This window comes from Alligator mississippiensis, chromosome 1 (assembly GCF_030867095.1).
Source record: "Alligator mississippiensis isolate rAllMis1 chromosome 1, rAllMis1, whole genome shotgun sequence".
NCBI classification, from domain to species: Eukaryota; Metazoa; Chordata; order Crocodylia; family Alligatoridae; genus Alligator; species Alligator mississippiensis.
The window spans coordinates 313,098,026-313,120,905 of NC_081824.1; the positions used below are offsets into that span (position 1 = coordinate 313,098,026).

Here is a 22,880-nt window from a genome sequence, read left to right on the forward strand (position 1 = left end):
GTTCCACTGTAACCTGTGGCATATGCACCAGTAGTCTGTCAGAGGTGTGGGACTCTTTCCTTCTCATGTCAAAACATAATTTAATATGTAACCCTGGGCACGACACTACATGTGCCCTCACCTGAATAATGGGATCCTGGGGTACCCGGTAGCCAGTAGCCCTGCTCAGCCCCCCTGGAAAGCTGCTGCAGTGCCCTGAGCGGAGAGCCTCCCCCTACAATCAAGCACCCTTGCAGACAATTTCAAACTATTTACAGGATTTAATTATTTACAACATAACAAATAATCATTAAATAAACCCATGGATATACCACCTAATAAACCCTCAAGAACTTATTTACACAGTCTCTCACTTGCACACGGTGTACTGGGGATCCCGTGTGCACTGCCTCTGGTGGGGTATCTCAGGGAGCGGGACTGTCTGTGTCCCTGCACATGGTCTGTGGACACTCCCTGGCACTGGTGTCCGTCTCCGTGCTCCTGGGGTCTCCGGGCAACAAGCAGCAGCTCCTCTGCAGTTCCTGCAAGACAGCCTTCCCCTGCCTTTGACCCCCTTCCCTGGTTCTGCTGTGAGCAGTGCCTGGGCTGCAGGCTGTAGCAACCCTCCTGCTCCACACAGCCTCACAGCCCCAGCAAATGCAGCCGGGGGCTTGGCCTGCCCCTGGGGCCCCTCACCCCTCAGGGAAACTAGGGCAGACTCTGGCAGTCCCCTTCCCCCCCCCCCGGCTCTGCTGTGCTCACCCAGCCACACCAGCTGCAGTCAGGTCTCTCCAGGCTTGGATTCTCCACACCAGCAGTCCCTGCCTGATCCTGCCACTGCAGCTTCTCCACTGCTGCTCCTGCAGGCCTCTCCCAGGGGCTCTCTGAGGGACCACTCTGCTGAGACACTGAATCTGGTCTCCAACCTGTCCCTCAGCCCCCCCCCCTCTCTGGTTCCCCCCCGTGGGAAAAACTGCTCCCCCTTTTATCCAAGCCTCTCAGCCAAACCCAGATCAGGGCCCTTCCCAGGGCTAACCGCTCTCTTTCAAAACTTTGCTGGGGTTACATCACCCCTCCCACTTCCAACAGGGCTGCTCCCAAACAGCTTCACTTGCCCTCAGAGCCTACAGTGTCCCCTTTGGGACAAACTCTGTCTCTCTGCCAGGCAGCCCTTTCCATTCTGTTCAGGTGGGTCCATTTTTAAAGGCTGCTACAAAAAGAATTATACATTATTATGATTTTATCCATGACACAGCCTCATAACATTGGATAATGCATGGAGACAATTGTTAATCAATTTTGCAACTGGTGCAAGCAATTGTGCAGGTTGTGTTAGCAGTTGGAGGAACTATGTCAGAGAGCCCAGAGAAAATTTTCTTCTCTGGTATTAAGAATGGATGGATTGAGGGTGCTGGGGAGGGGAAAATCCTTCCCTCCCCATTCCTCCCCTTCTAGCTTTATTTCCAATGGGCAGATTTTCAATTTAATGATAAAAGGTTAGAAGTCATAATTTTAAAGCAATATTTGAAACCTGGCCTTTATCAGATATCCTGGAAAAGGCAAGTAATTTAGAATGTTGATATGGCTGAATACTTGTACTGTATAAGTGAGTGAGACTCAGACCACAATAGTAAATACTGGTTTTCACAACAACAACAACAACAACACCACAACTGGTAGGTTTGAGTTATCACTACTATTGACAGTCGAGCTGGACTACAACCTCAAAACAGTTTGTTGGGTTTTCAACCAGAAATATAATCCAAACACTCAATGTGATGCACTGGCATGGCATGGAAAAGCTCATCCACAGGGTAGCAAAACAATAGAACATTTTAAGGAAAGGTAAAACCCCTTTTCAGTCTCAAATACTTGTTTTTTGGATTCATATTATTCCTACCATGGTGTGTTTGTGTCAGGCCTGTCTGTTCCCTTCATTTCACAGGAAGAGATCTATAGCTGCTTCCCTTCCCCGATTCCCCTTGATTCTTTAGATTACAACTGAGGCAACTGTCAGTAATCAACCAGTCAGAGGTTCTACAATGTCTTTGCCATTTTAAAATGGTAAAGAAGCTCTATGAATCAAGTACCCATTCAGTATACTCATTTTCATTTTATGTAGTAATTAAGTAAAATATTTCTAGCAAAGTAAAGTTACCAGTTTGTTTGTCCAAGTTCTCCTGTTGGTTATGGAAGTGAACTTGCCCCCTAGCTCAATAAGAGGGATGTTTAAACTGGCAGGAGAAAGAAGCCTTATAGTTTTGTGTAGATGAAGCTTTGGCTTCAATGGATCCTCAAATCCTTTAAAAAAATGCACAATTGGGGTCATGTCTGGTTGGGGAGCCAGCAAGGAGAGGTAGTGAGATTTTATTTTTCTACTTCTGGTTTCCATTAGTAGGAAGGGGAGACAGAGAAAGTTAATATTCTCATGTATCCTACCCCTTCCTGTATATGAAGCACCCAAGGCATGCATCTTCTCTTCTGATAAGGTTCCTGCCTTTCTTTATTAGAAATGTATAGTCTGGACTCTGTTTCTGTGATGCCAAGGTCTGGATCAAAGTCAAATCAGAAAGGAATTTATCTCAGGGTAAGATTGGTAAGGTGCCTAATGTTGGTTTTGTCCGCCACACCCTCCCTCCCTGTTCCTTTCCTCAAAATATCCTGGACAAAATATTTCTATTTGTTTCTTCCTGCTCCATGTCAGTTCTCTCTGTATGGGCTGCACATGAACGCACACATGTACAGACACAAAGGATCATTTCTCTTATCTCCTCTCCTACTCAAAACTTCTGTCCTGCTGTCTGAGTTTATACATCCTACCACAAACACCCGTTCCTTTGTTCTGCTTCTAAGGATTTTCCACTCTTTATTTCTTCCTCTCTGAAGAGAAATTGGAGGAGCTACTACTTACAGCTTCACCCAAACCATTGTCCCAAGTTGTTTCCATGTGAATAGCTGACCTTAAAGGTTTAACAACCTACAGCTAGTTTTGGTCTGGCAGATATGTTAAATGGCACATGTCAGCTTATAGCAGACTGACTACACATTGAAGAATTTCATGATACAGTGATTTTACAACATGGACCAAAAATCACATACTGTACAATAGACAGATTTCCAGTTTCATAAAAAATGTATGAGTTAGTTGTTAATTTCATTTCAATCTGAGGCTCAGAGGTTCAGTTCTTTAAAAAAAGGTACCTATGAGACCCAAGAGATGGCTGGCCAATCCAATTATCCTAAAAGAAAAAGAGAAACATTTAAATTCTTTACTTATATAGTACACTTATGTAACCTGATTTACTTTTGCAAGGGGTGGGTAAGAAAAGTTAAAGGAGGGCAAAAGAGGGCCAACAGTGATTTTTAAATAATTGGCATTGAGGTCATTTAACAGTAATAGTAGATCCAGATGTGTTTGACATTTGATGGAAGAGGCACAATCATTCCCAGCAATAAAATTTAAGTTACCAAAGCTGTGACTTTCTACCTTACAAAACAGATGTGTGCCTGTTTCTCTCTTTCTTCCACGTCCCACATAATTTCGTTTAGATAGAAAGACAGTCACATTTCCCTGTCCCTCACAAATCTAATTTTCAAGCTCATACACCTATGTGAGATGATTTTATCATAGAAAAAGGTTTGGGGGGGGGGTTCCCCCCCGTGAGATATTGCTTCTTGGTTACATATCACTCATCTTCATACATTGCGATCAGTTTTAAACCATAACCAGAAACTTTTTTTAAAGTACCCTTTTAATACCACCCTTTTCATTTCCTAAACTGTTGAACCTTTTGAACTTGTCAGTCTCACTTTCATGACAGTCATATTAAATGCAATTTTCTGATTGTTCAATTACTGAATAGGAATTACAGTTAAACCAAAATAATATCTTTTCCCATCACTGTTTTCTTTGTCTCAGGTGCCCGGGGGATTTTCTCACATGCAGAATATTTCTGGGTTGACTGAACACATTCTGTGTTCGCCAAGTCCCAGTATAGCTGTCATTCAGCACTTGTAGAAGTCTCTAAAGCATCTCTTCAAAGAGAAAAATCAAATTTACTCATATGGGACAATCACATGCAGTAAAAGACGGCTATGCAATATTTGGTGATGGCTAACACAAAGTAGATTTTGGATGTGCCAGAGTTTCTCTTTCAGTCTGATGGAAGTTTCCCCTATCATAAATTTTTCATCAAACTCTGTTCCCTGTAATAATAATAATGACAGCAACAAAACGCAGAAGTGTCATTCCTCCAAGGCCAATTAGCAATGATATTTCCCAACTTCTGTATTGTGTTGTAGTCCCTTTCTCTCCCTTTGAACCTTTTAATTTATTTGGTAGAGGAGGAGAAATTATTTTAATAGAAGGGGGTCCAAGAATTTTGGCACTTATTTTTCCACTAACTGTTTCACTTTTGTGTAGCAGTTTAAATTACACGGCACATTTATGTAGAGCAAAAACAAAATAATGCTCAAAACTTTAAACTTTCAAGTAATTTTTCCCTGTGCTAACTATATTTATGCACTGCTTTCAAAAGTTTACATAGTCAAGAGATCAGATATTCACATGGAGAAGGAACAAACAAGCAATTTAGGCAGCTTTGAGTTAGGTGCTATGACACCCAAATATAAAGTGTGTGGCTCTAGGAATAAAGCTCAACATTCAGAGACAGGTACCTACATGTCTAATCTTCCTCTGCAATGCACTGGTGAATTAAAGTGTCTCACAAGATTGGTTCAATCCCCCAACATACACACAAGAAAGTGCCACCTTGAGCTAGCCAATAGGACAGAGTTACAGGTGTATATCCTTATCTGCCTCTCTCCTGAGTTTAGGTGCGAGTCACGGCTGCTAGTGAGGTGTCCAAAACCACTTGGGATCAAGAGGTTACAATTTGTCTTGTTGGTGCATCTACAATTGTTCCTTGAAGGCTCAGTGTTTTTGGAGGTGGAGTTGAATGCCTTTTATCCTTGAATGTCTTTTATCTAATAGTTCAGTGGTTACAGCCCTTGCCTAAGAAATGGGAGCTCAGAGTTCTATGCTCTACATGATGGAAGGTCTTAGACTGGCATTTCTCAGAAGAGGTCCCTAACCAGCATAAAAACAGGGGCATTAGAGAGTGTTGGTGGGGGTGGGCTGTCAACACCCCTTATGTTGAATATGTGCTACTGTGCAGCCCACAATTCAAGATTTACTGAACCAGTGAATGGAAACAACTTGGAGCATGACTCTTCTGATGTAGAAAAAGAGTTCTCACTCCTATGTGGGGAGTTCAAGACTGTGGCTCCTGATCACAGGATCACTTAATGTAAGAAACAGACAGCCATTGGACTTAAAAAACAAAACAAAAAACCCCAGCACTGGTCCAAGGGGAAGAAATAAGACCCATTCCATGTCTTTGCAAGAAAGTGTTTAAGAGTCCACTCTTCTCAGGAAAAAGAATCTGATCCCCATTTTTCCTGGGTGACAGCTCAAACTACTGACTAGGCTACCATGTGGAAGGCAAACACTGACAACACTACTAGATCTTCTTCCTCCTCCAGTAGCCACATTTTTAAAGAAACAGCTACCACCACATTTTGTGGAGGACCTAATCCTATTCATGTGTTTGACATGTTCAGAACATACTTGCCAGATTAAACTCTTTAAGGAATTTAGATGCTGTACTACGGTTCAACTCAGGGGTAGCCATGATGCCCCCGGAGCTCACCTCAGTCCTTGCCAATCTACCTCTCTTCAGGCAAATCTCCCTTTCTACGCACCTGCCATGCCTTAACAAAGGGGCTTCTCAAGTCAGATCTCCTCATGAGTACCTTAAGGGCTAATTATGTGGGATCTGTCTCCCCAGTACCCACACCCATGCTTCACAGATGTTATTCATTCCTCCCTCTTTCTCTCTGCTCTTCTTAACATCCTCCTCAGGCTACTGACCCCCTGGCTCTGCTGACATGCACCCCTTCTGGGCTACAGGCTCCTGACCCCTAGTCCTTATCTGTCCTGGGCTACGGGCTCCATGGCCCCCTTGGTCTCCAGCTGTAATCTTCAATCTTTGGTCCTTTATCTGGGCCCTGACCCTGCTCCTAGTCCAGTTGAGACTCAAGGGCTCCCCTGGCCCTGCTAGTCTCTGGCTGTGCGTCTCCCCCACCTTTGGCCCCTATTTCTGGACCCTGACCCTGCTCCTGGACAAGTGAAACCTTAGGGCTCTCTGGCCCCATTTCATGTACTCATATCAGGCTCTGGTCTCAATCTCAGACCTCATCAGATCAGACCTGCATTCTCAGTCCCATCTGGGGCTCAGGCCCTTTCACTGTATCAACATTTCCAACTCCACTTCTGCTGAGCTATATGGCCCTACCTATTCAGCTGCTTCTGGGCTCAAGCTCCTTCCCTCTGGGCTCCAGGGCCTCTATTCCATATTCCCAAGCCTGTTGGGACCTTCTCCTCCCCTTAGTCCTTTCCTCAAGCCTCTAGAGTTGCTTACCCCAGCTCAGATGTTAACTAGGAGCCCTTCTACAGCCCTGCTGCCCAGCAGCTCCTATCTTTATGGCTCTGGGGGATAGAATGCCTAGCCAGCTCAGACCCAGGGTTTATATACTTCAAGCCCAGCCCCCTTCTGGTCAAGTGACTGTAAATTGCTCTCTGGAGCACCTGCAGCCTCCTTCTACTGCTTCTTGCTATCTCTTAAAATAGCAGGAGCACCAAGCTTCCTGCTACAGTTGCTCACCCTGTCTAAATCCTTATGGGCCTTAGTGGGGAGCTTAGCACCAGACTACTTGTTCAGTCTGGGAGTACACAGTAGCAGAACTTAACATGTCTAAGAAACCCTACTGAGTTTAAACACCTCCAGCATTAGTTTACTGCTGAGCAGGAGGTTTCTGGGTACAATTTTGGATGCAAGTCCCTAAGAGTTTGGACTTTGAGTAGCGCTGTATAAAAAAGCTTATTGCTGAGTTGATTGGTTTTGTAGCTTGCAGACAAAAGAAGGGACTGGTAAGAGAATTCAAAATCAGAGCCAGAAGACCAGGATCTTGAAAGCTAGTCTTTGTTAAGATTATTCCCAGACACAGAGAAATGAGGGCAATTTGGGGATCAAGACCTTGATTATCATCCATATGTCAAGTCAGATATAGATATTGATATTGATATCTGCCCTAGGTTCTCAGTTAGCACATATATGGAAGTCAACCACTGGAAAAACCATTGGACTCTTAGAGTCCACAAATGAGCTTGCCTCTTAATACTTCCAGTATGGTATTTTGCTGAAAGAAATACAGGCAGAGATGAACTGTGGCTGCAGCAAAGGCCAAGAGCCAGTAGTAAAGGGTAAAAAGAAAGCAACAATTTTTCCTGAAGAGTGGCTGCTGGAACATTTTTTTAAAGCCATACATTGTAAACTCCCTTCCCTCATATGATACTATGATATGATATTTTATTTCCCTCATCTTCACAACAGGATAGGGCTATGGTCCTCCTCTCTCTCCTTTGTTTTCAGTAATCACCAGTGGGAGTATTAGACCTCCATAGATCTTTTAGGGAAGTCAATATTGCAGCTGTTAATTGCAGCTTCACTAGGGCCTCTGTATGGGGAAAAGTTTCTTGCAGACTCAAACATAGAGTGCTGTGGTTCCTGGTTCTTCACTGCTTCTGGTTGTTCAGAAATATTTTATTTTTACATGCAAATTCTGTCAACATTTTGTTTTATGCTATTACCCTGCTACTAAAAATGAAACACCACTATATATCTGTCTCTATATTAGTGGTGTTTCATTTAAATCACAGAAAAATGTGGATTTGAGGTTACTTTTATAAATCCAAAAATTGGGGATTTTTTTTTAAATCGGAGAAAACCAGGATCCCTGCTGATTACAAAGGGTTTGGTCACATCCCTGGTTGGTTAATTTATTTGCTTCTTTAATACTCTAGCAATAGCAGTAGAAACCATATTCCAATTTCTATGGTATGTAAAACATTTTTTCCATTGCATATAATCGTCTGTCTTTATCACAGTTACTAATACAAAGTAAATTCATAAGCTGAAAATGGTCATTTCCTAGTTTACTAAATTGGATCTGTCTTTCAGGACTGGTAAGAAAGTTGAGAAAAATTCTCATCCTTCCCTTTCAAGCCATATCCTTTGCCATACAAAATATGGGATTGCTGATGTGAATGCTGAAGCTGATCAAATTACTCAATAAAAATAATTTGTTAAATGTATTTCTGCCCTTGGGTGTCTACAATAAGACAGCAATTTTATGAAATGTGTTGATAATTTGAGTTTTTAATACAATATTTATGAACTTATTTGTGAACCCCTGTAGATTGTGGTAGCGATACTTTTTTAGCCACTGATCTTGCAAAAAGTTAACTATTTAAATAAGTTTGGCATTCTGAATGAGACTACTCATAGAATCTTTTTTGATACAAACAGCTGGAGGGAACCTTAAGAAATCATCAAGTTTAATACCTTGCACAGAGGCATGACCAAGTACACTTACAGCACCTCAACAGATGTCTAACTTATTACTAAAACTCCTAGCTAAAGAAATTTGCAGCCTCCAATAACCTGTTCCATCCTAAAAGAGTGATAGTTTGCTGTTTTAGCCTGAACTTGGACAGAAGGCAGGGCAGAACGGCACCTTATAGACCACTTCATAGAGGCATAAGCTGTAAAGCAACAGCTGACGTCATCTCATGATGCAATCTGTTGCTTACAGTATCTTATGCCTCTCTGAATTAGTCTATAAGATGACATTCTGACCTACCTTTGATCATCCCAGCCATTAGACAGAATTTCCAACATGAGTTGCTGTAACTTAAGTTGATTTCCTCTTTAATTCTTCAAGGCCACTGAGAAGTACATCAGTATTTTCTTTGTAATAAGCTATTGCATATTGGAGGATTGCTTTCATGGTTTTTGTTACCCTTTCCGATATGAAGCAAACCCAATTTCTTCAACCTTTTCTTATAAGTAATGTTTTCTAATGTTGCCTCTGTTCAAAGCTACTCATACGTAGAGATACTAAGAGCTTCAGCATTTGGATCAGATCATTATTTGATGTACACTGGAATGCATGCACTGAGTTTGGTGCTGAGTTATGCCAACATTCATCTGCTAAAAATCTAGTCCTCTGGTAGTAAATTTATTTATTTAACTATCTGACCAGCTATGCCTGTAAACCCTGATGGAATAAATGTTTTCAGTAAAATAATCTGAGGGACAAAATTTCTGAAAGAAATATATTAAAATATTAGAACTCTGAAAGATGAGTGGTTGATTCCCCCTCCCACCTCCCCAATTGGCATACATTTCAGTGCAGCAAAAAAAAAAGGGGGGGGGGGGAAGGGAGGGAGGTTACAACTTATAGAGCTAGAATTCATAATCAATTATAAAACTGAAATAAAAAGGAATTCCATGTAAGCAAAAAGATGAACCAAAGTGTGGACTTTCCCAATTGAGCTCGCTCTACTGTAGCATTCAGCAAGCATTAAAAATTAGACAGGTGTCATTACAATGAAATCCTGTTGACTGGTGCCTTTCAATTTTTTTAGTTATTTCAGGAAGTTACACAGACACACACACACACACACACACACACACACACTTTTCTTGCAAATGTCTTGATAAGGAGAGGTTTCCATAAGGTCATACTCTGTTACATTATATATATATATATGTAACAGCGTATGACTTTATGGAAACCTCTCCTTATCAAGACGTTTGCAAGAAAAGTGTTTTATTCTTACAAGAACTGTTGAGTCCTTTTAAGATAATTGCCTGAATATATAACATTGCTTGCAGTTTGTGTCCAAAAAACCTTCAGGATTTCTATAGAAACATGAGTTACATTATTGTCTGATTTTATATGCAAAATGCATTCCAAGCATATACTCTATCTTATTTCATTTGAAAACAAAGTTGTTATAAAATAATATGATTCCCTTAACTGTTAAGAAAAATGGAAGACTATATTTCCAAATGCATTCCTTGTATGTGAATTTTCATATTGTAATAATTATCATTCAAGATCTCATACAAATTAACTCAATCTCATGAGGTATTCTGTGATATCATTTGCTTATGTTTTGATATCAGTTATTAATGTTGATTTAATGGTGGATATCTGGAGACTTACTGGAAATTCATCTAATCTTTTTCATTATTTCTTTTAATTCTTATGTCTCCCTGCCTCTTCCTTTATAAAAATATGTAACTGAATTGTTATTAACTTAGAGGTTGATCGACTCTGGGATCTAAACCATTTCCTGTACAGAATTAGATGCCATCAGAAGAATGGATGATAGATGAACTGATGTTATTCTGACTGTGTTTATAAAAAAAACCCTTAAAAGAATTTGTGCTTTCAGGTTTTCTTATGATGATGGAAATTTCCACCAGCATCTGGGTGTTAGAGACTTCCATCTAGACTAACTGTTCCATTGAGGTCTTTATTGGCTCTTTTTGTCTTTGCTTTTCTTTGAGTTCTTAATGTTGCTCTTCAAATGACATGTTTCTATATCTCCCAAATTGTTTGCTGCTTGTTATATTTATTGTTATATGTTCTTTAATATCCTATGTCCCATGCTATATCTGTAGCTAAACATAAGCATTTTTCAGCATTTCCAAACCAACATCCATAGGATTTCATTTTTTGCAAGCCAATGACTTTCACAAGATGTTTATTTATAAAACACTATTTAATATTTATAAAACACTATTTCTCCCTCCACTCCCACCCCATCTCTAATCCCCAAATCCTTTAGAGGAAAAGAATAATATAGTGCTCTGTTTTTCCCCAGGTTGAACCTGAAAGGAAGGTGTCATGAAGTTTTCCCTGTGTCAATATGAGCACCTCTATAATTTCTAATCTCATGTAATTTTTTTCAGGGGTTTGTGTGAATTCTTTCTACTGCTCTGTGGTCATTAAACAGACCTTATGTGGCTTCCCAGTGCTTGCATCTACATGAGATGCTGACTGTGCAGTCATTTAGTACTTCAGCAATGCAGTAGCATTGCCGAATGGCTTTCAGGTGACTCTGACTACGCAGTAGCTTGTTACTACTGTGCAGTCAGCATCTCACATAGGCATACCCACTGAGTACTAAGGATCAAAAAAATAATTAGAGGTATGCCAGAGAACTTGGCAAGAGATTATTCACAGCATTGCTGGATTGAAGAATTCATTTGAATTTTTTAAGTAAACAAGTTCTAAGGATGGAATTTTTATGAAAACTCTTAATTCTTTTTTTTTATTATTTTTTCTGCTGAGGGTTTTGATTAAAATATAGGGGGAAATATCAAGAACTTGGAATTAAAAAAAATATATTTATTGAAAATAGTTAATATTTTCTGCACCTTTACTGGGTACTATAGGCTGTGTCTGCGTGGAAATCATGACAAGATTTGAGCATATGTAGGCTGACCTATTCTAGGTTTAATCAATATAAACTGAATTCTGATATCTGATAAATTGTAGTAGTGCAGCATTCAACATAATCAGCCCAAACCTGTCCTATTATATGCTCAGGGGTTGAAGTCCAAGCTACCATGAATGGTGAGGAGACCTTCAAGTTTGAGTCCTAAGGTGACAAAAACCCACTGGCCAATGTGAATATAGGATCAATGGATGAGGAGTGGTAGAATTAGGTTTAATTACAGAGAAAGGATGGGAAAGCATAATAGAGCTAAAAGATGCAAGAGGAAAAATGGGGCAGTTTACAAACTCTCTTCACCAATGAATAGGAGGAACAAGTTAGAATTTAGGCCACGTACACATACAAGTGTTTATTTTTCTACTGGGAAAATTAGTGCTTCCCTAGTAGAAGCTGTACTCATACAAGCATTCCTTCAATCTCTCCCAGGAGAAATATGCCTCCTCTGGGAGAAAGATCTTTCAGGATGACATCTGGGAAATCTCCCTGTGAAAGGATATTCTTGCAAGAATGAATGTCTAGACTCCCCCCTCTTCGTCTGGTTTGGAGTGGAGTGGAGAAGCAGAGTTATGCCTCCAGTGCTTCCCCAGACTGAGGTCTGCCCAGCAGACAGGAATGGACAAGGGGCATTGCACAGTCTGGTCCAGATGAGGAGTGAAGAAGCAGGGCAAAGTCCTGAGAAACTGAGGAGAAGATGCTCATTGCTCACTGTCACTTCCCATACCAGAGGCCTCTGTCTGAAGAGTGGACAGGGGGCTTTGCCCTGCTGCTCTCTCCATTCTGTGGAGTGGAAGAATGGCCACACATAGCTCTATACACACATTCTTAGACTGGGGACACTTTGGCTGGTAAGCAGGTGCAGGGCTTGCTCTGAGATCCAAGAAGGTGAGAGGTATATCTGTTGAGTATAGATAAGTAAAGATAAAGGTAGAAAAAACAAACAAACAAACAAACAAGCTGTTGATTTGACACGTGCCAGATCAACACTCAGGATCTCAATATTGTGCTGTTAGGCAGGAGGGCATGATACAAAATTATATACTCACACACAAACTATACAAACACTCTATGGGCTCATACACACATGCACATATACAAACACGCACTTCTGTGGATGTGTGTTAACACTAAGGGGCATTTGGGGTAACTTGGGCTCGGGGTTACTTGGGGTCACAGTGCCCCAGCATTACTCGGGTTCACTTGGGGCCCTGGGCAGAGGTGAGGGAGAAATCTGGGGCTGCAACAAGGAAAAGCGGTGGAGCTGGAGGTAAGAGGTAGTGGAGTAGAAGCCGGCACAGAAGGTGGGGAGAAAGAGAGACTGGACGAGGGTCAGAGGGACAGGGAGCAGAGATTAGAGCAGGGTCGGGACTGCAGAAAGACAAACCCAACTCAGGGTTCCAAAAATATCAGTTTTATTAAACAGGTAATGCACTATACAGAGCACAAAATTATTGGTTCACACACACACGCACACATGCACACATGCACACACAAACACTCTTTCCCACATGCTCACACAAAGATAGCAGGAGAGGAAAAGGCTTGGTAGAAGGATTGAAGTCAAGGTATGCAGGGACAGAGTTCAGGTCCTTTGCTTGGGGAAAAAAGCTGGGTGATAGCTACCTATCCTGGGCTGTAGCTGATCCTCGATGGCTAGTCAGGGTCTTCTCCAGCAAGGTGTTGTCCAGGGGGGTGTTGCTGGTAGGGCCTCTGGGTGGATAAGTGACATGGCATAGTGCTGGTTCAGATGGAGAAGGCATCCCAAGGAGGACACACTCTACCACTCCTTTTATAGGGTGTGTCTCCTATGGGAAGGACATACTCAGGCAAGGAACAGTCCTGCTCAGATGCATACGTGCAGGTCCAGGTCTCCTCATTGTCTGGTGGGATACAATGGTGGGGTTGCTGGTTTCTGTAGGGTCTTTGTCTTACAAATGTTGGGTTCCTGTAGGTTCTTTATCTTTCAAATGTTGCGTTTTGTCTCTGTTCCTGGGTGAGGTCTGTGGTTCCTAGGTGAGTCAATGCAAGGCAATGGCTGGGTGGTTGAATGAATTGATGGTCTGGTCATTACTGGTCATTCAGCAGAGGCCTGATACCATTATGCCTGAAACACCCTCGCTCATTCCCATTTATTTGGGAACCAATTTACATAGGAGGGTTAGGTATGCATCACAGTTGCAACATACTATACAATAAGGTATGCTCAGGCAGGGGACACAAGATGGAGGCTTGACATCACAAAATGGAAACTTGACAATACTTTGGTTAACTTTACAGACACCAGCCTAAGCCATACAATATTAATATGAAACAATAAAAACCAATGGAAAAACAATAGGAATACAATATAATACTATATAAAACAATAAAAATCAATACAAACGTAACAGAACACTATTTACAATATATAAAGGGGCTTATTACAATAATAGCATACAAGAACTTATCTTACCTATGACTACTTACAAGTAATTATAAGGGATAGAGAGGGCAGAGAGAAAATCAGAAATGGTTGGGGAAGGAGAGGGAATGTATTTTTAAGTTAAAAAAAAATAAAAACCTGGGGGTTTTGCTACAAAACAAACAGTAGTGATGTTAATGTGAGGATCAGCAAACCAGAAAAAATGAAGCAGATGAGGCATGTTTGAAACAGGCAATAAGGAAATCTAAATGACATGCTTTTGTAGTACTAGGGGTTATAACTTCCCTGATATATTTTGGAAGAAAAATACAACAAAGTACGGGATGTCCAGCAAGTTCCTAAAGTACATAAAGGACAATTTTCTAGTTTAGAAAGTTGATGAAACATCAAGGGGTACCTCTGACTCTGGTTCTGACCAACAAGGCTGACCCAACAGTGAACCTGAAGGTTGTTTTAAACTGTTCAAAACATAAGAGAATTTATAACTCTAAGAAAGGAAATAAGAAAATAAAAACAAGGAATTTGGACTTTATCGAGGCAAATTTCAACAAATTCACAGAATTAGACAAATTAAAAGACATGAATCCAGGAAGGCTGGCATTCTGGAAAGACTGATGTAGCTACATATGTTGCTTTTAAGCTCTTGGAAAATCAAAAAATACTGAAGGGTAGGCACATCACTGTAAGGAAGCAGATAAAAGAATAGTATAAATAGGGAGAAAACCAGGAAAGCAAAGGAAAAACATTGGTTGCAACTAACAATAGATGTTAAAAGACAACAAGAGGCCCTACAAATATGTCATATGGAAAAGAACAGTCACAGAGGCAGTGGTTCTGCTCTTTAAAGTTACCAGTTAACAGAAGACACAAACACGGCACATCTGTTCAGTGACTACTTTGCTTTAGTCCTTATAGACAACAAAAAATCCCTGAGACCATACCACTGGCTACTGGCAAAATGGGTAGTAACAAATAAAGGAAAGGGCTACTGTTCAGAATAAGCAAAGAATGCATGAGGGAACTTTTGACAAATTTGAATTGAATTAAGTTAGAAGGACTGGAAAAGAATTTATCCCAACATGATGAAGAAACTAGCTAAAGAAGTCTCAGAACCACTGGCAAAAATCATTGCATGAAGACAGATAATAGGCAAACTTCCAGAGGACTGGAAGAGGGCTGATAGAGTGCCCATCTTGAAAAAGAGGGAAAAAAAAGAGCGGTTTATAGACTAGTCAGCCTGATTTTGGTATCAAACAACATTCCTAGACAAAATTTAATCAATCTGTAAGTATTTGGAAGATGAAAGAATGATCAGAGTTTGTGCCAGATGTGATCTTCTTTGATAAACTAACACATTTGTTAGATAGGGAGAATGATGTGAATATAATCTAGAAAGGTACTCTATATGCATATACTATGTCCTGGTAAATCTTTCTACAATTTAGAAAGTTGTACCAAGTGCACTGAACTGGATGATCAAGTCAATATTATACCTTAAATATGCCTTCAAATAATTTCAATACGTATTACAACAGGGACTGTGTCCTTTTTATCACTTTTCCTGGAAAGGATTCCATTATCTTCAAATCTTGTTGTTAAAAAGCTTTTTTCCTGATATTTATCCAGGAAGGTAGAGGTGAGATCTTCAAATACCCAGGGCAGGGAGGCAGAGTTGCGGGATTTATGTCCAATGATTGGAGATTGGGGGGCAGTGGGAGAGGAGCAGGAAGTGGTATCGTACCTGCCCTGGCTATCTGCACTCAACTGGCACTGCTGTTGTAGCTTGGACTGCTGCAACTGGAGGCCAGGCTCACAGCCCTGTGGTGTGAGCCCTCCAGGGACCTTCCATGGTGACCCATTCACTCCCCCCACCCCAAGTACACTACTGGGAACAGGGATGTGGCTGCCATGGTAAAGACTTTTGGATGGAGGTATCATTCTGGTGCCCATGTAAGTTGGTGCCTAAGGCTGGTGTTCTGTTATCTCCCCTAGTTATGCTATGGTATTCAGCCTACATTTTCTACTACTTAATTTTAATTTCCTCACTCCCTAGATATGCTCCTTCTGCATTATGGTTTATTCTCCAACCTTATAGCACTCTTAATCACCATTTTAACACTAATGCAGGGATTTTAACTTGAAAATGAATATGTTTTGTTGGGTTTTTAATTTTAATGTAGATGGAATGATGTCCAGCTGAAATCATTGTTTAAGTTAGACCTGCCTAAAAATGATTGTGCCATCTAATACTGGATGTAATTTGATTGAGAATGAGTGCGCTTATTTGGTTTTGAGAATGTCTATATTTTACTCTATGCTTCTCTACTCTTGAAGATTGGTAAGGCTGTAGCTCTAAGGTCTAGAGTCTGATTTTAACAATCATATGAATTTGGTTGAGAGAGTAGCCATCTGTTATGAGCTGTGAATTTTTCATTCTGAAATATATTCTTACATTATTCTTTTTTTTTTTTTACCTCATTTACAACTTTCATAAACAGGGTACCATGAAAGAGTTAAATAGTAAAAGTTGCTTTATATTCTGCAATAAGAAAAGTGCACTTAGCAACAGAGACTCTGCAACACAGGTGCTCCCAGCAGGAATTTCCACCCCCTGACTTACAAGATTTTCACTGTAGTCTAGATAGACATTTTAAATACGTTGGCACCCACAGAGAATATAGGCCTCTATTATCTTTTCTTTTGACATTATAGTTATTGCTTTATGGTAAGTAAAAAAAAAAAAAAAAAAATCATCAAAATAACAACAACCAAAAAACCCACCGAAAAGCAAATTCAAGTGTCCAAATTAACAAACATAAAAGCGAGCTTCTTTCTGGGCCTTGGTTCTGGAAAAATTCCCTGGGCAAATGCTACATCCTGCCCTTAATAAGGCTGGATTTGAGGTTGTGCTTACATGTTGTCTTGATTCAGGATCTCAGCCTCATAAAACTGCCCATACAAGAGGTATTTCAGGCTTTCACTAACTTTCTTGTCTTCTCTGAGAAAGAAATCAGGAAAAGTTTTTATCCAGCTGCCTGGCTTGCAGCGATTCAACATTAGTTAATTTTGTCATTCAGAAGTGTTTTCATTCTCAGAAAAGAACATTTTGATGAATATTTTTGTTGAAAAAAAAAGGAAATTTCCCCTGGTTTTGAGTGTCTGTCCACCTATCCATCCATGTGTTCCCCCATTGCCCAAAGGAAATGAAATGCTTAAGCTTTTGGTATTCTTGTGTCCATTCCCCACCACCTCACCCTATTTTTCCACATCTTCAGTGTCCATTGTTTTGTCTGTCATCTTAGATTAAAAGTATTTTAAGACAGGGACTATGTCTATTCTGTGTTTTGTACGGTGGCTACATCAGTGGAACTCTCATCAGTGACATGACACTAGTTTAATACAAATAGACAAAATGCTACTATTACTGGAATACAAATATGTAACAATAATACATTATTTAAAACCCATAAAAGATAAGGAGAACTTTTCACAAATGTTTTTAATTTCAGCTACCCAAATACTATCTAAAACTTCTCACAAAAACAAGGGATAATAATATAAGGTTATAAATTGCCAGAGGCACAGTGAGGTTGAGGAGGAACAAAGGAAAGAGGAAAAGAAGAGTGCAATCCCAAAATCACATGGAATACTGTCCCTGATCTTCTTAACTTCTGTCTTATTTCTGCAACCACTAATGTCAATGAAAAAAATACCTATTGATTTCAATGGTACAGAACTCAACCTACCTCCTTCATTCACATTTCCTATATAAATTTTGTCTGTCTTGAAGCATGCAAGAAATGAGGGGAAAAGTGGGAACAAGTAAGAAACAAAGCTAAAAAATGTTGTCAAGGCCGCAGTTCTCCAATTTTGCCATGAAGATATCATGGGACACCAGATCAAAGGCTTTTTTTATCAACCTCTTCTCCTTTGTCCAGGTGATGTGACACCTGGTCATAGAAGGAAATGAGATTGGTCAGGCAAGACCTACCCACAACAAAGCTGTGTTGGCTATTCCTCAGAATGTTGCCTTCCATTAGCCTGCCATTAATGATTTCTTTGATGATTTTTTCCAATATCTTTTCAGGGATTGAGGTCAAACTGATTGACCTGTAGTTTTTTGGATCTTCCTTCTTCCCTTTCTTAAAGATAGGCACCACATTAACCGTCTTCCAATCTTCAGGTACCTTGCCCGAGTGCCATGAGTTCTCAAATACCCTTGCCTGTGGCTGCGCTATAAATGTCAGCCAGTTCCTTTAGCATTTTTGGGTCCAATCTATCTGGACCAGCTGATTTGTTGGTGGCCAGACTCTCAAGGTGTTCCCTCACAAGATCTATACCTATGGTGGGCGTATATTCACCCTTGCCCTGGTGATCCTGTATCTTGTCAGGCAGGGTGGTCCCTTTGGGATGTTGAAAGACTGACACAAAGTAATCATTAAGCAGATTGACTTTTTCCTGGGTGTCATTTATCAGCTGCCACATTTGGTTTAGCAGGGGTCCAATGTTGCCCTTGATTTTCTTCTGACTTCCCACATATCTGAAGAAGGACATTTTATTGTCCTTGATTTGTGTAGCCAGTTGGATTTTGGTTACAGCCTTGGCTTTCCTAGTTTGCTCCTTAGAGGTGCAGATTAGTTCTGAATGCTCCTTCTTAGTGGTGTTTCCTGTTTTCCATCCTTCATAAGCTTTCCTTTTCAGATGCAGGCAGTCCATGAGTTCCCTATTGAGCCAAGGGGGTTGCCAAGCCCTTTTACTACCTTTCCTACAGGCTGGAATGGACTTCCTCTGTGCTTCAAGGATCACTTCCTTAAGGGGCAACCACTCATTGTGAACTCTTCTCCCTGTCAGATCGTGGCCTCTCAGGGTCTCAACAACTAGCCTCTTGAGCTTATGAAAGTCGGCTTTCCTATGGTCGCAGATTTCTGTATTGCTGGCTGACTTCCCAGCTTTGCGATGGATAGTGAAAGTGATCAACTCGTGGCCACTGTCTCCCAGCTTCCCTTCAATTATTAGGCCGCTGACTAGATCATACCCTTTGGCCAGTACTAGGTCCAGCAGCATCTTACCTCTTGTCAGCCCGTAAACTTCTTGAGACAGGTAGAACTCATCCATGCATGTGAGGAAGTTGTGACAGATCAGATTTGGCTGAGTTCTCTTCCCACCAGATGTCCGGGTAGTTAAAGTCTCCCATGACAACCATGCACTGAGAGCATGCAGCCTCAGCCAGTTCCCTAACAAATTCGTGGTCAAGCTCTTGCTCCTGATTTGGAGGTCTGTAGTAGACTCCTACCATTATATTCCCTTCACCATGTTCCCGTTGTACTCTAACCCAGAGGGTCTCAAGTCACCCTCCTTGGGTGCCAATCTCTACTTGTAGGAAAGTGTACTGCTCCTTCACAGACAGCTACATCCCCACCCTTTCTTTCAACACAATCTCTCCTGTACAAGCTATAGTCTATACCTGTAGTCCAGTCATAGGTGCAGTTCCACCAGGTCTCCATTATCCCTATGGGATCATGTACTGGGGTTTGTACTGGTGGTTATCTGCCCATCTGCTGGCGAACTTAATTTAAAGCCTGGTCAAGCAGGTCAGTCATTCTGGCTGAGAAGAGCTTCTTTCCCAATGGAGTGAGGTGGAGGCCATCCCTTCCCAACAAACTGCTACCTCTCTCTCTGAAGTGTGGATTGTGGTCATAGAAGCTGCAGCCTTCATGATGGCACCAGCGCCACAGCCTTCTGTTCACTACTTCAATTTGTCTCTACCTCCTCAGCCCATGACCCATAACTGGAAGGATCAAGGAGAAAAACACCTGCACCCCCAACCCCTTGAGCGCTGCTCCCAGAGACCTGTAGTAATTTATAACCTGGCTGGGATTGCTCTGAGTCATGTCATTTGTGCCCACATGGATAAGGAGCATGGCATAGTAGTTGGAGGGCTGAATAAGTTTTGGGATCCTATCAGCTATATCCCAGATACAGGCCCCTGGGAGGCAGCAGACCTCGCAGGCTAAGGGATAAGGGTGGCACATTGCTCCCTCTGTCCCCCTCAAGAGGGAGTCTTCCATGATGACCACTCTGCATTTCTTCTTAGGGATGGCAGCTGGTTGCATTTGTTCCTCACGTGCAGGAGCTGGCAGCTCTGCTGGTTCTATTGGTGCTGCAAGGGGTTTGTACCTGTTGTGGAGATCCAGGGGGGAGGTGACCCTAGTGCAATGAGCCTCGGGGCTAAAGACAACCTTCATCCAAACCCCTGCCTGGACAGTATGGGAGCTCCTCTTGTCCACCCTTGTCCTGGCAGGCAACCTAGTTCTTCCCTCTTTTTTCTTCAGGTGAAGAGCCTGGCAGTAGGAGTCAATCTCCTCTTCACTACACCTGATGGCATGCAGCCTCTGCACTGCACTCTGGAGCTCCCCTATCCTTACTCCAGAGACTCCAATATGGAGCAAACCTCACAAGGGGCAGTGTCATTGCTCCTGATCCCATGTGTCTGCAGTTATGCCAGGCAGCTCCCACAGATGAAAGCCAAGGGCACCATCTTAGTGGAGGCCAGAACTATGGGTTTCACCTGGGTGGAGGACTTGGAGGTACTGGAGGGTGGGGGGCTGGCCCAGTCATGGAAGTGATCTTTGGGGCATGGCATATCCCCACCACAGTGCAGGTAATAGTCTGGGCTACTGCTGTGCAGACCCTTCTCTTCAGGCTCACCACCTAGAGCCTCATGCCCCTCCTGCTCGTCCTCCTGTGCGAACTCTCATGTTAACTCATGCACTGGGCCCGGACTATGCCTGTTTGCATGCTCTGTTCATGAGGCTCTGGTCACATGGCTCCCTGGGGGGCTGGGCCAAGTAGGAGCTGGATGAGGGCATGAACCTCCTTAGCTCTTCTCAGCTGCCTCCCACAGCTGTCTAATTCCCACCCACTGCAGGCCCCACTTACCTCCCAGCTATGCTGGGGGTCAAGGACGGGGGCCATGGGGGATTCTGCCTGTGAGTCATTCACTGGAGCTAGACCCCAAAGAATTGAGGATATTTCCTTCCATTCATCCATTATTATATATACAGATTTAAAAAAAATAGTTTTTGGCAGCTATGGCTTTGTTTTGATTAAAAATGTATTGCTAGAAATGGGTGATTGTTGGAGCCACTGACCCATATAAGGTAACAGGGCAAACATATTTATATTGTACACAACAGTGAGAAAAATCAAGTTTAGTGCCATGAACAGCAAAACATTAGTACAAAGACAGGACCGGTCCAAATGAAACTGCCAAACCAGAAGTCACAGGGGGCTGGTTGAAATACTAGCTGATGTTTACTGCACTGCTTACTGCCATGCTCATTGTTGAGTACTGAGCTGATTCATGTTGACTGAGAGCTCTGTAGTAAGCTATCTTTATCCTTGGGGGAATCAGGATGCCGCTATATTTTCCTTGAACTTGGCTGGAACATGTTGCAGGCTGTGTCCTCTTTTTATTTAGCACTAACCCTCCATTCATTACAAAATTCCCATTTCACTCTCTAACAAATACAAAGCTGTTCTGGATATGTTCTTCTATTTTCTATACTTAGAGTAACATGGAAAATTGGGGCAGGGAAAGTGGAAGAGGTAGCACACTGAAAGTTGTAGCTAGGAAGCCCAGTGAATTTGGCTTTGCAGAGTACCTCAAATTTGTGGAATCAGCCTAGTACAAAAGCTGTATTAAAGCTATAGAACTTTGTAAACTGACATAGGCCTTGTGTAAAGTAGCTTAGTTCTTCACAATACTAATGATCTGACTTTTCATTCTATTAGGAAACTATTAAAAATATATCTAGACATAATGTATTGCATTTTCATGCTGGATAGGACTCTGCTGCATGGGCCCCAGGCAGCATATTGTGTCTACTGGCTGGATCCAGCCCATGGAGGAACCAGGTACTATTTATCTGGCTCTGCACATGAAAAGATTGAGCACCACTGATTTAGGTCAAAAGAAGACATGTTACTAATTCTGCACTATAATCACATGTAGCCTGAAACTTATTAGCGATGTAGTTGATGTTGCCTCTGATTCTTTGGTGAATACTTGCTGTTGTTTGGAACTCATTCCTTATTGCTGAGTTTTCCACAGAACTTCTCTTGAGCGGAAAGCCAGCATTTTTCTCCCAAAATGAAACAGCTCCCAATCCAGCAGGATCACAGAAGATCTCTGTGGTGACTTGCTGGCTTCCCAAGTGGATGTTTCTTTCTTCTACATGCACACAATTTTTTGCTTGGACTCTTCCAAATTTGAAGGGAATTATATTGATAGGTTATTCCTGAATATTATGCAGAAAACAATCCTGCATATGGAAAAAGATGGACAAGATGACCTAGTTACTACTTTCCATTTCTCATTTCTATGAAGACAGGGGAGGGGGAAAAAGACCCAATTCTGTTCTAAAAGAAGACCTGGACAAATAATTTATAAATTTATTTGCTAAATGTATTTATTCAATAAGTTTGATTTTTTTTCAAATCAACTATTCAACAAGTTTTCTTCATTATTTGCCCAGCTCTAGTCATGAATATAGATGACTCACATTTCATTTCTGAATTCAAACCAATATTCACAAACAATTTTTGTACTGTTTCTCCACTTCAACTTCTAAGGCATTTAACAAATAATAGATAGGCATAAGACTGGAAAGAATTAAAATGAAGAACTATTTAGGCTGATTTAATTTCCTTCTGAATTTTTAGTGGAATATTCCTGCCTTGAAGGTTTAGGGATATTTTGTCATGTAAGGGAAGACCTTTTTGATATACTGGAAGTTCAGAAATTGTGTCTAGTAAATTCTGTGTGTAAACTGTCCAAGAGTCACTGTGTCCTATGGATGCATGTCTCATGCTGCAAGCTGCATTGTTCCAGATAGAATGAGTCTTCAATATTGACTGCAATAAGCACTCATCACATTTTAAAAATGCGTCTGGAAATGTTCCCCAATTATACATCTGTCTCCTTTTCTATCTCATACACCAGAGAATTAGGCTGACTGTGTGTATTCATTCAGAATTGACTTCTCT

General features: G+C 41.4%; 1 protein-coding gene and 1 long non-coding RNA gene across 3 annotated transcripts in view; both read right to left on the reverse strand.

Annotated features, from left to right (window-relative positions):
• The window catches only part of LOC109282881 (uncharacterized), a 72,584-nt gene that overhangs the window by 36,738 nt on the left and 12,966 nt on the right, over window positions 1-22,880 (reverse strand). The gene's annotated exons all lie outside the window — the stretch shown is intronic.
• On the reverse strand, window positions 11,748-22,150 carry LOC132247742 (uncharacterized). The gene is made up of 2 exons (XM_059720830.1): window positions 13,034-22,150; window positions 11,748-12,308 (listed from the first exon to the last, which is right to left on the reverse strand). The coding sequence occupies exon 1, from the start codon at window positions 18,945-18,947 to the stop codon at window positions 18,042-18,044; it is 906 nt and encodes a 301-aa protein (XP_059576813.1). The 5' UTR covers window positions 18,948-22,150; the 3' UTR covers window positions 11,748-12,308; window positions 13,034-18,041.

Bases quoted from the DNA above. Each gene is read 5' to 3' on its own strand.
- LOC132247742 (XM_059720830.1), bottom strand. From the start codon at position 18,947: ATGGATGAGTTCTACCTGTCTCAAGAAGTTTACGGGCTGACAAGAGGT.